Source organism: Mauremys mutica, chromosome 8, assembly GCF_020497125.1.
Source record: "Mauremys mutica isolate MM-2020 ecotype Southern chromosome 8, ASM2049712v1, whole genome shotgun sequence".
Taxonomy (NCBI): domain Eukaryota; kingdom Metazoa; phylum Chordata; order Testudines; family Geoemydidae; genus Mauremys; species Mauremys mutica.
The window spans coordinates 32,862,940-32,878,983 of NC_059079.1; the positions used below are offsets into that span (position 1 = coordinate 32,862,940).

General features: G+C 49.5%; 1 protein-coding gene across 12 annotated transcripts in view; it reads right to left on the reverse strand.

Moving 5' to 3' along the window:
- HFM1 (helicase for meiosis 1) overlaps window positions 1-16,044 on the reverse strand; it is a 127,896-nt gene that overhangs the window by 88,627 nt on the left and 23,225 nt on the right. For all 12 annotated transcript variants that reach the window (XM_045028280.1, XM_045028284.1, XM_045028285.1 and 9 more), the window contains 6 exons: window positions 15,862-15,994; window positions 13,238-13,389; window positions 11,563-11,640; window positions 11,250-11,411; window positions 10,009-10,209; window positions 9,831-9,919 (listed from right to left, as the gene is read on the reverse strand). In XM_045028280.1, the coding sequence (XP_044884215.1) occupies window positions 9,831-9,919; window positions 10,009-10,209; window positions 11,250-11,411; window positions 11,563-11,640; window positions 13,238-13,389; window positions 15,862-15,994 (815 nt within the window). The remainder of the gene's footprint in view (window positions 1-9,830; window positions 9,920-10,008; window positions 10,210-11,249; window positions 11,412-11,562; window positions 11,641-13,237; window positions 13,390-15,861; window positions 15,995-16,044) is intronic.

The window sequence follows — 16,044 nt, forward strand, 5'->3', positions numbered from 1 at the left end:
GGTGTTTCAGGATCACTATGGGCATTTCAATATCCCCCATTGGAATCTTCTGGTCTGGAAAGAAAGTCCCTGCTTGCAGCTTTCTGTACAGTCCTGAAGATGCATGTCATGCACCTTCCCTGATGTCAATGAAATGACCACAGTGATCTACAAGCACTTGCAATACCATAGAGAAATACCCATTTCTATTGATGTACTCCATCGCAAGAGGGTCCAGGGCCAAAATTGGGATATCCATGCCATTTATCACCTCGCTGCAGTTAGGGAAACCCAGTGCCGCAAAGCCATCCACTATTTCACAAACATTTCCAAGTGTCACAGTCCTTCATAGCAGGATGAGATTAATGGCTCTTCACAGTTGCAATAACGCAGTCTCAACGGTTGATTTCCCAACTCCAAACTGATCTGCAAGTGACTGGTAGCAGTCTGGAGTTGCCAGCTTTCATACAGCGATCACCACACACCTCTCCACCAAAAGGGCAGCTCTCACAGTTCCAGGAAGATGACTTTGTGTTTCTGAAAGTTCTACAGTGGCTGCTTGTCATCCCAGACCCGCATAACGATGTGATCCCACGATTCAGTGCTTGTTTCCTGAGTCCCAAAGAGACATTCCACTGTGCGCAGCTGCTCCTATTTTTACTATTGCTATATTTGAATGCCAAAAGTAATCTGATGTTGTTTCTTTCCAAGGCACATAGCAGGTTAGGCACCTAGGATTCCTGTCCAGCTTATGATATACGGCATGACTAGCCGCAAAGTGTTCATAACAGCGACCACAAAAGTAGAGAGCAGTGCAGGATCCATCCTTTCAGGCAGACATGGCAGGCCCGCAGTAAACAGTAGCCATTGAAAAATGGCACAAAACTCAGTCAGAAGCCCATGGAATGCTGGGACATAAAAAACTGCATCATGGGACATTGAGCTCATACCCATAATGCACTGTGAACAATGTTCCCTCTAATTTTTTACATCCATGTGCAGAATAAATTTTGTTATGTACACCAATATGGAGGTGATGTGTGGTGGGGGTGGAGCTGAGGGGTTTGGGGTGCAGGAAGAGGCTTAGGGCTAGGGCAGAAGGTTTGGGTGTGGGGTGGTGAGGGCGCTGGCTGGGGGGGGTGCAAGCTCTGGGGTAGGGCCAGGGATAAAAGTTTGGGGGTGCAGGCTGCCCCGGGGCTGCAGCGGGAAGAGAGGACTCCCCACAGTCCTCTCTTGCTGTAGCAGCCTGTGGCCAGGGGAGAGGTGCCTCTCCCCGGCCATGGCAGTTCTGGGGCTGGGGAAGAGGTGCCTCTCTCTGGCCATGGCAACTCCAGGGCTGGGGCCAGGGGAGAGGCACCTCTCCCCGCCCACGCGGCCCTTGATAGCCTGCTGTGTGGCCACACAGCTTAGAGGGAACTTCGACTGTGATCCACTTATGATCCTTCCCAAAACTTCTAGCTGCAGAAGGTGGCAAGTAGCACAGTGGGATAGCTATCCATGGCACACTGCTCTCACTGTCAATGCTAGAGCACCAACTATGGATGTGCTACACCGACAGAAGCAGCATTGTGTGAACATGCAAAAGGGATGTAATTATAGTGGTTTTTGATCGTTGGCATAACTTGTGTCAACAAAACTCTGTAGTGTAGACAAGGCCTTGGACAAATTAGGTATCTTCAAGTTAGCAAGGCCTGATGAAATACATCCTAGTATACTTAAGGAACTGTCTGAAGAGATCTCTGAACCGTTAGCGATCTTTGAGTAGTAGTGGAGGATGGGAGAGATCCCAGAGGGCTGGAAAAAGTCAAATATAGTACCTATCTATAAAAAGGAGAATAAGGGCAAACAGAATTATAGACCAGTCAGCTTAACTTTGGTACACAGAAACATAATGGAGCAAATAATCAAACAATTTGTAAGCACCTAGAAGATAATAAGGTGGTAAGTAAGAGTCAACATGGCTTTGTCAAGAAAAATCACGTCAAACCAACCTAATATCGTTTGATAGGGCAACAAGCATTGTGGAAGGGCCCGGGGGGGGAGCTGAACATGCGATATACCTTGACTTTAGTAAGGCTTTTGATTCTATTTCACATGATCTTCTCATAAGCAAACTAGGAAAAAGACGGTTACTCACTTGTAGTAACTGGTGTTCTTCGAGATGTGTTGCTCCTATCCATTCCATTGTAGGTGTGCGCGCCGCGCGTGCACGGTTCTTCGGAACATTTTTACCCTAGCAACTCCGGCGGGCCGGCTGGCGCCCCCTGGAGTGGCGCCGCCATGGCGGCTGATATATACCCCAGCCGGCCCGTCCGCTCCTCAGTTCCTTCTTGCCGGCTATTCCGACAGTGGGGAAGGAGGGCGGTCTGGAATGGATAGGAGCAACACATCTCGAAGAACACCAGTTACTACAGGTGAGTAACCGTCTTTTCTTCTTCGAGTGATTGCTCCTATGCATTCCATTGTAGGTGATTCCCAAGCCTTACCTAGGCGGTGGGGTCGGAATGAGACGTGGCGGAGTGTAATACCGCAGAGCCGAAGGCTGCGTCGTCTCGAGACTGCTGCACCAACGCGTAGTGGGAGGCGAAGGTGTGGACAGAAGACCAGGTGGCCGCTCTACAGATGTCCTGGATGGGAACATGGGCCAGGAAGGCGGCCGACGAGGCGTGCGCCCTGGTCGAGTGTGCAGTGAGTCGGCACGGGGGGACGCGAGCAAGCTCGTAGCACGTTCGTATGCAGGCCGTCACCCAGGAGGAAATCCGCTGTGAAGATACCGGCTCGCCTTTCATGCGGTCTGCGATCGCTACAAACAGCTGGGTCGAACGCCGGAAGGGCTTCGTCCGGTCAATGTAGAAAGCGAGGGCCCTGCGGACGTCCAGGGTGTGGAGCTGCTGCTCACGAAGTGAGGCGTGCGGCTTCGGGAAAAAGACCGGGAGAAAGATCTCCTGGTTGAGGTGGAAGGCCGAGACCACCTTGGGGAGGAAGGCCGGGTGTGGTCAAAGCTGCACTTTGTCCCCGTGGAAGACGGTATACGGGGGACCCGCCGTCAGGGCGCGGAGTTCCGAGACTCGCCTGGCGGATGTGATTGCCACGAGAAAGGCCGTCTTCCAGGTGAGATGGAGCAGAGAGCACGTGGCTAAGGGCTCGAAGGGCGGGCCCATCATCTGGGCGAGAACCAGGTTCAGATCCCAAGTCGGAGCAGGAGGACGCACCTGAGGGTAGAGCCGGTCTAACCCTTTAAGGAAGCGGGCTACCATTGGGTTGGAGAAGACGGAGCGGCCTCCTATAGCGGGTCGAAAGGCCGACAGAGCTGCAAGGTGCACCCTGAGGGACGAGATCGCGAGACCTTGACCTTTCAGGTACCAGAGGTAATCGAGGACGGTCTGGATGGGGGCCGAGAAGGGGTTAAGACTTCGCTGGTCACACCATAGCGCAAAGCGTTTCCACTTCGCGAGGTAAGTAGAGCGCGTGGAAGGCTTTCTGCTTTCCAGCAGAACTTGCTGTACCGCCGCCGAACATCCTCTCTCTGCATCGGTCAACCACTCAGGCACCAAGCTGTAAGATGCAGCGACTGCAGGTTCGGGTGACAAAGCCTGCCGAGGTCCTGAGTGATGAGGTCCGGCCATAGCGGGAGGGGAATGGGATTCCGAACCGACAGCTCGAGCAGCATGGTGTACCAATGTTGTCTCGGCCAGGCCGGAGCGACGAGTATTACGCGAGCCCTGTCCCTCCGAAGCTTGAGCAGCACTCGGTGGACGAGCGGGAACGGAGGGAACGCGTAAAGGAGGGACTCTGTCCACGGCAGGAGAAACGCATCCGAGAGGGAGCCTGGAGCTTGACCTTGGAAGGAGCAGAACCTGTGGCACTTCCTGTTGGCCCGGGAGGCGAAGAGGTCTACCTGGGGAAATCCCCACCTCTGGAAGATTGCGTAAGCCACATCTGGGCGAAGGGACCACTCGTGGGAGGCGAAGGACCTGCTCAGACGGTCGGCCAGCATGTTCTGTACTCCTGGCAGAAAAAATGCTTCGAGGCGAATCGAGTGGGTCACGCAAAGGTCCCAGAGGAGCATCGCCTCCTTGCAAAGCGGGGAGGATCGAGCTCCGCCCTGCTTGTTGACATAGAACATGGCTGTGGTGTTGTCTGTGTACACCGCTACACAGCGGTCGTGAAGGTGAGTCAGAAAGGCGAGACACGCCAGACGGATCGCTCTCAACTCCCGGACGTTGATATGGAGGGAGAGCTCCTGGGCTGACCAGAGGCCCTGGGTGTGCAGGTCTCCCATGTGAGCCCCCCATCCAAGCGCCGACGCGTCCGTGGTCAGGGTGATCGACGGCCGAGGAGGGCGGAACGGAACCCCTGCGCAGACTGTCTCCGGATCCAGCCACCAGGTGAGCGACTGGAGAGCGGGACTCGGCACCACCACCACCATATCTAGTGGGTCGCGCTGAGGGCGGTACACCGATGCCAGCCACATTTGGAACTGGCGAAGTCGCAGCCTTGCGTGCGCGGTCACAAACGTACACGCTGCCATGTGACCTAGGAGACGTAGGCAGCACTGCACTGTTGTCGTTGGAAAGGCCTGCAGTGACCGTATCAGGGAGGCCAACGTCTCGTGCCGAGCCCGAGGGAGGCAGGCTCTGGCCAGAGTGGAGTCGAGGACGGCTCCTATGAATTCCACTCTTTGAGTCGGAACTAAGTGGGACTTGTCGGCGTTAACAAGCAGGCCGAGAGACCGAAACAGATGCAGTATCTCGGACACCTGAGCTGCTACCAGGTCTTGGGTACGACCACGAATCAGCCAGTCGTCGAGATATGGGTACACATGAATTCGACGACGACGGAGGGCTGCGGCCACGACCGCCATGCATTTGGTGAATACCCTCGGTGTGGTGGAGAGGCCGAAGGGTAACACCGCAAACTGGTAGTGGGTCTCGTTGACCATAAAGCGCAGGTAGCGTCTGTGGGGGGGGTAAATTGCCACATGAAAGTAAGCATCCTTCATGTCGAGGGCGGCAAACCAGTCTCCCGGATCCAAGGAAGGGATAATGGTCCCCAAGGTTACCATCCGAAACTTGAGTTTGCAGAGGTACTTGTTCAGCTCCCGTAGGTCTAAGATGGGACGAAGACCTCCTTTCGCCTTGGGGATGAGAAAATACCTGGAGTAGAATCCCCTGCCCCGCCTGCAGGGGGGCACCTCCTCGATGGCACCCACGCTCAACAGAGACTGGACCTCCTGTAAGAGGACTTGCTCGTGAGAGGGGTCCCTGAAGAGGGACGGGGAAGGTGGGTGGGAGGGAGGGGGCGAAATAAACTGTAGGCGGTAGCCGTGCTGAATGGTGTTGAGCACCCAGCTGTCTGATGTTACAGAACACCACGCCTGAAGGAAGCGGGAAAGACGACTTGAAAACAAAGGGGATGGATCCTGGGGTGAGAGTGGTGCGCCGTCCTCGGGCGTCCCATCAAAAGGTCGGCTTGGGGCCTTGAGGGGCCTTGGACGAGCCTTGGGACTGGTTACGCCGCCCGCCCGATGGTCTGCGGCAGAATGGGGCCCTGCGGTTATTAAATGGCCGAGACCTGGCCTGCGGCCCGGGCCGATAGGGTTGTTGCCGGAAGGGACGCCTCTGAGTGGCCGGTGTATGCATCCCCAAAGTGCGGATTGCCACTCGTCCGTCCTTCAGGGTCTGAATTCGTGTGTCAGTTTTCTCGGAGAACAGGCCCTGCATTTCAAAGGGGAGGTCCTGGAGGGTATATTGCACCTCCGGCGGCAAAGTGGACGACTGCAGCCACGCAATGCGTCGCATGGTTACACCGGACGCCACCGTCCTGGCCCCCGAGTCCGCTGAGTCGACCGCTGCTTTAATCAAGGTCCTGGAGGCCAGCTTGCCCTCTTCTAGGAGGGCCGAGAATTCTCGGCGGGAGTCTTGTGGGGTCAGCTCCGCGAATTTCCCCAGGCATCCCAGGATGTTAAACGTATACCGGGATAGCAAGGCCATTTGATTCGCGATGCGGAGTTGGAGGCCGCCCGCCGAGTAAATCTTGCGTCCCAGCAAGTCCATGCGTTTGGACTCCTTCGACTTGGGCGCAGCTGCCGGCTGTCCATTACGCTCCCGGTCGTTCACGGACTGTACTACTAAGGAGTCCGGTGTGGGGTGCACATAAAGGTATTCGTACCCTTTAGGTGGTACGGAATATTTCCTCTCCACGCCGCGTGCCGTGGGAGGGACAGAGGATGGCGACTGCCAAATGGCGGCATTGTTCCGCTGGATTGTGCGGATGAACGGCAGCGCCACTCTCACGGGGGCGTCTGCTCCCACGACATCCGTGATGGGGTCATCCACCTCCTGGACCTCTTCGACGGGTAGGTTGATGGCTTTCGCTACCCTCTGCAGAAGGTCCTGGTGCGCCTTCAGGTCAATAGGCGGGGGTTCCGATGGTGACGCCCCTGCCACAGCCTCGTCGGGAGAGGAGGACGAGGATTGACCTGGAAGCACCTCTTCAGGTGCCTGCTCTGCCTCTGGGCGATCAGGTGCCAGTGTCTCATGCCCCAACGGCGTGCCGTGAGTGGCGGTCTGTGGCGTTGGAGACGGGGGTGGCCTGCTGACAGTGGCCACCGGCACCGAGCGCGCTGAGCCAGGCTGTCTCGGAGGAAGGGGAGGTCCCTGCTCATGTTGGGCCCAGGGCACCCAAAATCCCCACTGCTGGGGTCCATGGTCCTGCGGCAGAGACCCCGCTCTGAAGTCTACCACGCTGCCCTCAGGAGAAGCAACTGAGGGTTCCCTCGAAGGCCAGGGAGGAGCCGTTGCGGTTCCCGGGCGGACGTCCGGTGCCGGAGTAAACTGCCGCTCCGGTGCCGACGGACAGTGTTGGTCGTCATGCGGTCTGATGGGCGAACGGGATCTGCGCGAAGCGCGGTGCCGGGAGCTTGACCTGCGGCGCCGGGAGCTCGACCGGCGGCGCCGGGAGTCAGACCTGGATCGGAAGCGACGTCGCCGTGAGCGGCTGCGAGAGTCTCGATATCGCCCGCGATGCCTGGAGCCGGACCTGGTGCGGTGCCGGCGACTTGGTGACCGGGACCTAGAGCGCCGCCGGGAGTGCGACCGGTACCGTGATTGCGAGCGGTACCGGGACTGCGACCGGTGACGAGATGGGGAGCGGCGTCTCGACGTTGACCGTCGTGCGGCTCGGCCCCGGTGCGTTGGCGACCGCCGTCTAGAGGGAGAACGGGAGCGAGAGCGGATCATGGTGCTCCGATCACCTCGGCCGCCAGGAGAAGGAGGGCGCATCATCAGTGGCTTTCCGATGGACTTCACTGTCCGCACCGGCGGTGCCGGAAGCTGATGGCCCGTATCAGCAGTGAGGTCGATCAGCTCCCTCGCCGTCACGAACGCCTCCGGCGTGGACGGGAGCCTCAGCTCCTCCTCGGTCGGCACCGGGGAGCTGGGCGGTGCCGGACTCGACGGCCCTTGCGGCGCCGGAGTCGACGGCCCGATGCACTTCTTGTGCACTGTCTCAGCCTGTACCGTTTTGGTCGGTGGCGGCTGGACTAACGGCTTCTGCTGCTGTTTCGCAGTGGCCGTCTTCGGCACCTTTTGCTTCTTCCTCGGGGAGAGTGAGCGGTGCCGGGTCTTCGGAGCAGGGTGCCGAGACGTGTCGGTACCGGAGCGGCTCGGTGCTGCCGGTGCGCTGCTCACGGAGGCCGGTTTCGGTGCCGAAGGAGCTGGTGCCGGAGGTTGGAGAGCCGACTCCATAAGGAGCTGTTTTAAACGAGAGTCCCGCTCCTTCCTCGTACGAGGCTTAAAAGCCACACAAATGGGGCACTTATCTGTCCTGTGCGACTCTCCGAGGCAGCGGAGGCAGGAGTCGTGCGGGTCACTCACTGGCATCGGCCGCTGGCAAGCCACGCAGGGCTTGAATCCCGGTGCTCCGGGCATAAGCCCGCACCGGGGCGGAAGAAGAGGGCTAACCCCTCTAATTCCCTAACTATTACACTATACAACTAACTAAACAACTAGAACAAGAAACTTTAACGAAATACTAACAACTATATACACTAAACTATGGAGAAACGCTAGGGCTGTGGAGGTAAGGGAGCACTCCACTGTTCCTACTAGCCATCACGGGCGGAAAGAAGGAACTGAGGAGCGGACGGGCCGGCTGGGGTATATATCAGCCGCCATGGCGGCGCCACTCCAGGGGGCGCCAGCCGGCCCGCCGGAGTTGCTAGGGTAAAAATGTTCCGAAGAACCGTGCACGCGCGGCACGCACAGCTACAATGGAATGCATAGGAGCAATCACTCGAAGAAGAACTACAGCCTACATGAACCTACTACTTCCAACCTGCACAACTGGTTGGAAAACTGTACTCAGAGTAGTTATCAATCCTTCACAGTCAAGCCTGGAAAGGCATATTGAGTGGGGTCCTAAAGGGATTTGTCCTGAGTCCTGTTCTATTCAGTATCTTCATAAATGGATTGGAGAATGGCATAGACAGTCCACTTACAAAGTCTGTGGATGATACCAAACTGGGAGGGGTTGCAAGTGCTTTGGAGAACAGGATTAGAATTCAAAATAATCTTGACAAACTGGAGAAAAAGTCTGAAATAAATAGGATGAAATTCAATAAAGACAAATGCAAAGTACTCCACTTAGGAAGGCATAATCAGTTGCACAAATACAAAATGGGAAATGACTGCCTAGGAAGGAGTACTGCAGAAAAAGTTCTGGGGGCTATAATGGATCACCAAGTAAATGTGAGTCAACAATGTAATACTGTTGCAAAAAATAAGCAAACATCATTCTGGGATGTTGTGAAGGGTAGCATCCTGCTCCTTTCTCTTCTGTAAATGCAAACTGCACAGAGACATTCTGTTCAAACAACTTATGCAATTTATATACAGTGTTCTCCCTACCACCTTTACAAATGTGTGCAGCTCTACATTTACAAGCATACAGCCCTTAACTCACTGAGCCAAGGAGGGGAGACAGAAGTTATCTTCCCCATTGATATCTCTTCTGGCTCTGGCTCTCAAAAGCCTACCAGTGTCTTTCTTCTCTAAGCATTTCCTGCCTGTGCCTTTTCTACCTACTGGGATAAGATAATTAGCCTTCGGGGCTTTCCTCAGCCCATTCCAGTCTATCAATTAGGCAAATATTTGTCCCTCAGGTTTACTCCAGGGTGATATAATTGGAGATCCAGCAATCAGAATTCTGGTACAGCTGCTGCCGCCAAACACTTTGTAATAGATGTACTATCAGGAGTGGTGTGAGCAAGACAAGAAGTAATTTTTCCACTCTACTCAGCTTTGATAAGGTCTCAGCTGGAGTCTTCTGTCCATTTCTGGGCACCACCCTTCAGTTAAGGTGTGGACAAATTGGAGAAAGTCCAGAGTAAAGCAACAAAAATGATTAAAGATATAGAAAACATGACCTATGAGGACAAATTGAAAAAAAAATAGGTTTGTTTAGTCTAGAGAAGACTGACTAGGGTCCTAACAGTCTTTGTGTATGTAAAAGGTTATTATGAAGAAGGCGGTGATATATTGTTCTCTATATCCACAGAGGACAGGAAAATAAATAATGGGCTTAAATTGCAGCAAGGGAGATTTAGGACAGACATTATGAAAAACTTGCTAAACTATAAGGGTAGTTTAGCACTGAACTAAGTTATCTAGGGAGGGTGTGGAATCTTTGTTTCTGGAGGTTTTTAGGAACAGGTTAGACAAACACCTGCCAGGGATGGTCTAGATAATACTTAGCCCTGCCACAGTGTAAGGACTGGACTAGATGACTTATCGAATTCCCTTCCAGCTCTACATTTCTATGGTTAGCAACTACAAGAAATATACATATACCTTTGTTTCTGTTCCACAGTCATAATAAATTTAGCATCTTTTGCAAGAACTGAAGCAGCCTGCTGTACTCCTTTTCTTGTGGCACAAAACTATAAATAAGAAAATACCTTTTTTGCATTAATTGTACTAAGAAGAAAACCAAGAATTTCAAAAGCATTAAGAGAAAAATGTATTATACCACAAGGGTTGGTTTTTGTTCAGAGTATGTTTGTATAACACTAGCTACTTTGTAGTTAAGTGTTAAGTCAAATTTGAATTCTGTTTGGTTGCTACTGCAGGGAAATCCAAGAACTATTTTGCGAAGCTTCACAGGTCGATGACTTTCATCTATTTTCAGACATACAGCAGGTCTCATACCATCTGAAAGCCATTCTGCAATCTTTAAAGAACAAGGAAGCAAGTTAAAATGATGCTTGAAAATAATGCCTCTGTTATTATACATCTTCTCTTCAAACTACAGCACATACATAATAAAGAACTGGGAAGCAACTATTTTTACTGCCCCATATGCCCTATAACGTTGACAAAGAGAGTTTACATGTTAAGTCCTTTTTGTCATGTCTAAAAGAATGAATACACTTGAAAATAATTTCTTCACTAATGAGCAGACCAAATTCTGTTCCAAATTACACAGGTACTATTGAAATAAAAATCTGTCCCCAGGCTTTTGTGACTTGTGTTAGCACCCTTAAAATTGTAATTAAAAATATAAAAACGTCAATACTTTATCAATTTTTGGTTGATATTTCCAAATTGTTGGGGCCAGAAGTTGTATCTGTGTTCATCAAGACAGCAGCATTCAGTTGAGAGCCCAGAAATTACAACTTTATTTTAAAATTCGTGTCAAGCTCATTTTACAGCTTTACTCACTTTTCTTTATTTAAGTTTAGAACATAAGAACGGCCGTACCAGGTCAGACCAAAGGTCCATCTAGCCCAGTATCCTGTCTACCAACAGCGGCCAATGCCAGGTGCCCCAGAGGGAGTGAACCTAACAGGTAATGATCAAGTGATCTCTCTCCTGTCATCCATCTCCACCCTCTGACAAACAGTCTAGGGACACCATTCCTTACCCATCCTGTCTAATAGCCATTAATGGACTTAAACTCCATGAATTTATCCAGTTCTTTTTTAAACGCTGTTATAGTCCTAGCCTTCACAACCTCCTCAGATAAGGAGTTCCACAAGTTGACTGTGCGCTGTGTGAAGAACTTCCTTTTATTTGTTTTAAACCTGCTGCCTATTAATTTCATTTGGTGACCCTTAGTTCTTGTATTATGGGAATAAGTAAATAAGTTTCTCAAATGAAGTTCCTCAGGATTCTCGAATGAAGTGAATAGTCTAAAGAACTTCTGCTTTTACAACCGATGTAAAAGAAACAAATATTTTTTAAAAAGTAATTAAGAACTGTAACGCTTACATCCTCAGCATTTGGGATTGTTGCAGAAACAGCCACAAATCTCATGGGAGTAAGCGTGGCAGGATTCTCTGAGATACGTGAAAGAGAAGACTGTATAGTCTTCATCCGACTGACTACAACCTCAAGTGTTGCACCACGGCTTTCATCTTTCACAACATGTACCTATTAAAATAATTAAAGACATCTGTGAGATAACATTGCTTACTTTTTGCATTCTAACCCACAAATATGTTAAAATAAATATATAACATTGTTATACTTCCTAAAAGTTTTCTTTTTTTTCCATGTATAAACAGACTATAAAAATCACTACCTCGTCAATGAGGAACAGTCGTACCAGTTGGACTAAAGAGTTGTCTCTCCATTTTCTAGTCATGCTATCCCATTTTTCCTTGGGGGGGGGGTGGAGGTGGGGGGAAGAAGAGGCAGAAGAAATTATGAAAAACAGATTCCAAAAGTAGTAGCAGAGACAGACCTTAAACATGACCAAATTTTTATGATTAAAAAAACTGTAAAGTTCTGATGAACTAATGCTATATATTTTGCATTTGACACATTATTATTTTATTACTAATTATTGTTTATATAGTACTCCTGAGGGCATTCTGCACCAAACAATTAAAATTCTATGCATAATATTTTAAAATTCGGCAAATTTTATTTGTCAAATAAATATGGAGACTCCAGCATGGCATTGGGGAGCACAGGCCACTGACTGCACAGAGGTTGGAAATCACTGTGCAGCTCCCCCCACTCAGACACGGACTCAGCGGTGAGGCTGCACCCAACCTTGACACAATGCAAGGAGCAGGCCTGCCCCAGAAACACCCTGCCCCTCCATGTCAGGTGCACCAGTTGTGGGCAGGCAGGCTCAGCAAGGCAGGATTCAAGTGTGGAGGGGCTTAGTGTGTGGGGGGGTCCAGGTGTGGGTTAAGAGGGTTATGTGTGGGGCAATCTGGGTGCGGGAAGCTCAGTGGGGAATCTGGGTGTGGAGGGGATCTGGATTCATCGGGGCTTGTTGGGGTTTTTTGGGTGCAAAGTAATTGGACTCTGCAGGGGGTCCAGGTGAAGGTGGTTGGGGTCTGGATGGTCTCAGTGGAGGGCCAGATGCTGGGGGAGTGGGACTCAGTGGGGGTGGGGATCCAGGTGCAACTGGTTGGGGCTCAGTGGGGTGGGGATCTGAGTGCAGGTAGCTTGTCGTGGTGGTCCAGGTGCAGGGGGAGTGAGGCTAATTGGGGGAGGGGGGTTCTAAGTGCAGTGGGTGAGGCTTGGTGGGAGGGTCTGGGTCTGACGGGTTCTGGATGCATGGGGGTTGGGTGGATGGGCGAGCAGCTACCTGTACAGGGATCCCTGCCCCTGCAGCTGAGGAGCGATGGTTGCAGAAAGTGGGAGAGGGAGTTTGCAGAGCTTCCTGCAGCCAGGGGATAAATCTGGGGGTAGGTCTGACCTGGCCCCAGATGCCATGCAAGGGAAGAGGAAGTCCCATCCTCCCCAGCCCAGCCCGGACTAGCAGCTGAGCCCGGCACAGGGTAGGAGCCACCAGCCAGGTCTTCCCCAGTACTGCCTCCTGCCCCACAGTGATTTACCTCTCTGCCGGTGGCCCAGGGCACCCAAAACATACTGCTGGGGAGAGAGTCGCATGACCGCTCTTGTGGCTTTCCTTTGCTTCCCTGTCAGAAAGTCATTTTTCAGCATGGAAACAAAGAAATCTGTGGAGGGTCATAAATTTTGCACGTGCGCAGTGGCACAGAATTCCCCCAGGACAAATACAGCACTAAAAGTATGCATGGCAGTTTACAGGCAAGTAAAACGACCTTACAATTATACTGAAAGTTTCCAATCTCTATAAAACAAGGGGAAGCCCCGGAAGCATACCTACATTAGCTAGACTACATGCAGCAAATTATTTCTACAATACATTTTTCTTCAGATTTTTGGTTTAGAAAAAAGATCAATAAAACAAATAGCAAGTTATATATGAAACCTACTGGTGTGGTCGTAATAATGTGAGCATGTTGTATTTCAAATAAATCATCCATCACTGTATCTCCTGTCAATTCTTTACAGCTGAGCCCTATAGGTCCAAATTTATCTTTCCAATCATCAAAACGCTGACTGCACAGAGCTTTTATTGGAGCCACTAAAAATAATACAAAATTGAGGGATTATGCTGAGAAAAGTAAAGGATTTTAAAACAAAACGTCAAATGTATTGCTTAAGCTGCTAAATGCCTGAGTTTTGGCGGAAAAATTCTTGAGCAAAGCTAAAACCAGGACACCTTAATTAACATGTATATTAAAATGTACCCATTGAGTTAACGATGGCATTACTCTCTTCTGTCTAGACCAGTTCTGATCTCTGGACTATAGTTCTTCCCTGCCTACAAAGAAAGACAAAAGACTTGAACATCCCTCTGGAACACACCTCTTTATACCAAAATGCCTAGTGCCCTCTCATAATCCTTGGCTGTTTTCTGACTCCCTCAGGAGAATAAAAACCCAGCTGACAGAGCCAGACTCTCACACAAACACAAGAAAACACAGGAAAAGCACTCCTAGCAGCCACATAATAGATTAATATACAAAGGACAACCTCACTCCAAATTAGAGCTTGATTTTTCTGAGGCACTCTTTAATATACACACACAGGAAAAGTCTTCATAATAGAAAACATGATCCACAAACTGCAAAGTTAGAGTCGGTTTCCTGTAGGATCCCATCTAGACTCTGTGCAGAGCTATTTGTAATCATGGGGGTGTAGGGAAGCAAGCCTGAAGTCATCATCAGGCACAGATTCATATACTGAGTCTTCTGCAACACTGACATTTTTCCTGAGGACGCCAACACAAATCATATCTTCCCTAGGTGGTGGCTCATTTCTAAAATATAAAAAAATGAAATGTCCCTGATTCCCCACACTGACATACAAGTAGCAACAGATACAAGCCTTTAGGGATGGGTAGCTCATATAGAAAATGCCGTGCATCAGGACCTTTAACCAGTAAAATAAGTGATCTATCAAGGACATTGAAGCAGGAGTAATAAAGTTTGTCCTGTTGCAACTGCATTCTAGGCTAGGTACTCAGAGTCCAGTTGGAAAAAAGCAAACAGTATACATCAACTGGCAGGGCAGGGGGAAGGGGGGAAGCAAGTACCAGGAGTAAAGCTGTTCAGATAAATCAATTTCCTGATTCAGTGGTCAGCATGTCAGTCGTCTGCATTGCTAGGAAATCACTACCACCAAATTCTTGTTAAGCCACAAGCAAATAAATCCAGGAAAATCTTGGGTATCAGTAACAATTTTGAGGAGCAGTTTCTCCATCCTTCCCAAGTCTAGGTGGGGGGAAATGGCGGAGATAAAGAGCCACCAGTGGCATCTTAGTCCTCAGCCACCCAGACCCAGTGGCATCCTCAGTTAAAGTAGAGGGGAACAACTCCTTCACAGATCTTATGCCCCTGACATGTCCACTCTCTCTCTTTATGCCCCGGTGCAGAACGCTGTAGAACTATCTCCACCAGCAGAGAACTCCCTTCTCCACAGTTTAAATCCACTTTGCACTGATTGGGACAAGGAAAGGTCCTTTGATAAGGAACAATATCATAACTCTAAACTTCAAGTGATCTGACTCCATCTACTGTCAGCAAGGAACTATAATACACATGTATAAAAAAGTACTAAATTTGTGGTTTGCAATGTTGTCGCAGCTTTGTTGGTCCCAAGATATTATAGAAAGAAGGTGGGCGAGATAATATCTTTTATTGGACCATCTTCTGTTGGTGACAGAGGCAGCTTTCAAGCTTACACGGAGCTCTTAAATCTGAAGATATTACCTCACCCAACTAAGCTAGTAACCTTTGTAAATGCAAAGTTGACCATTTAACATAAGACTACTAAATATGTTGAATTGTGCCAAACTGCATGTGGCTTTACAATGTGGACAAATCAAAGGTAGGGGAAAAAGTCACCAGTCTCATTTGATCTACATGAAGATACAAAACTTCTTTCTCCAAAAAGAAAAACAGAATGACAGATCAAGAGATATCATTACCTTCAAATATACTAATTACATTTTATTTTTGTTATAATTAAATCAATGCAAATAACTCTTAACCTTGCCTGCTTTGTCCTGTAGATTAGGAAAAAAGAAATGATTAATGGGAAGGCCGTGTCATGGTCTAGTGGACAGACCAATGGACTAGGATTCAGAAGACCTTGATTCTATTCCTGGTTGCAGCACTGAGCAAAGCATTCCCAGTGCCTCTCTTCACAGCCTCTCTCTACTCAGGCTATAAACTCTTCCAGGCAGGGACAGTCTTTCACTATATGTACAAGCAGAGCCTAATAAATGGTTCCCAATCTCACTTATGCAATACAAAGATAAATAATAATAATAATAGTTGTCATGGTAATACAAATACATGATTATAACAACAACCCTGATACAATACATACGTTTTATGAAGTAGGCCTCACTTAGTTGTCATCACATATTTAAGTTCAAGCTTATTAAAGGTAACCAATAAGTGTACATAACAAAATGTAAAAGTTGAAATAATTTTCTATCATTGCTACTAGCTAATAATTAATTGTTTAAAATTAGCATAATACTCACTATAGACAATTTTAATATTTAACCAAGGCATCGGCACTTCCATTAGTAACCTTGTAATAGCTAGTTCGAACATTACAGTTTTTCCAGAACCAGTCGGAGCACAAATCACAAAATTCCTATCTGTGTAAAGAATCTAGGAAAGAATTAGAAAACAGTAAATATAATGAAGCTATTCAATATATA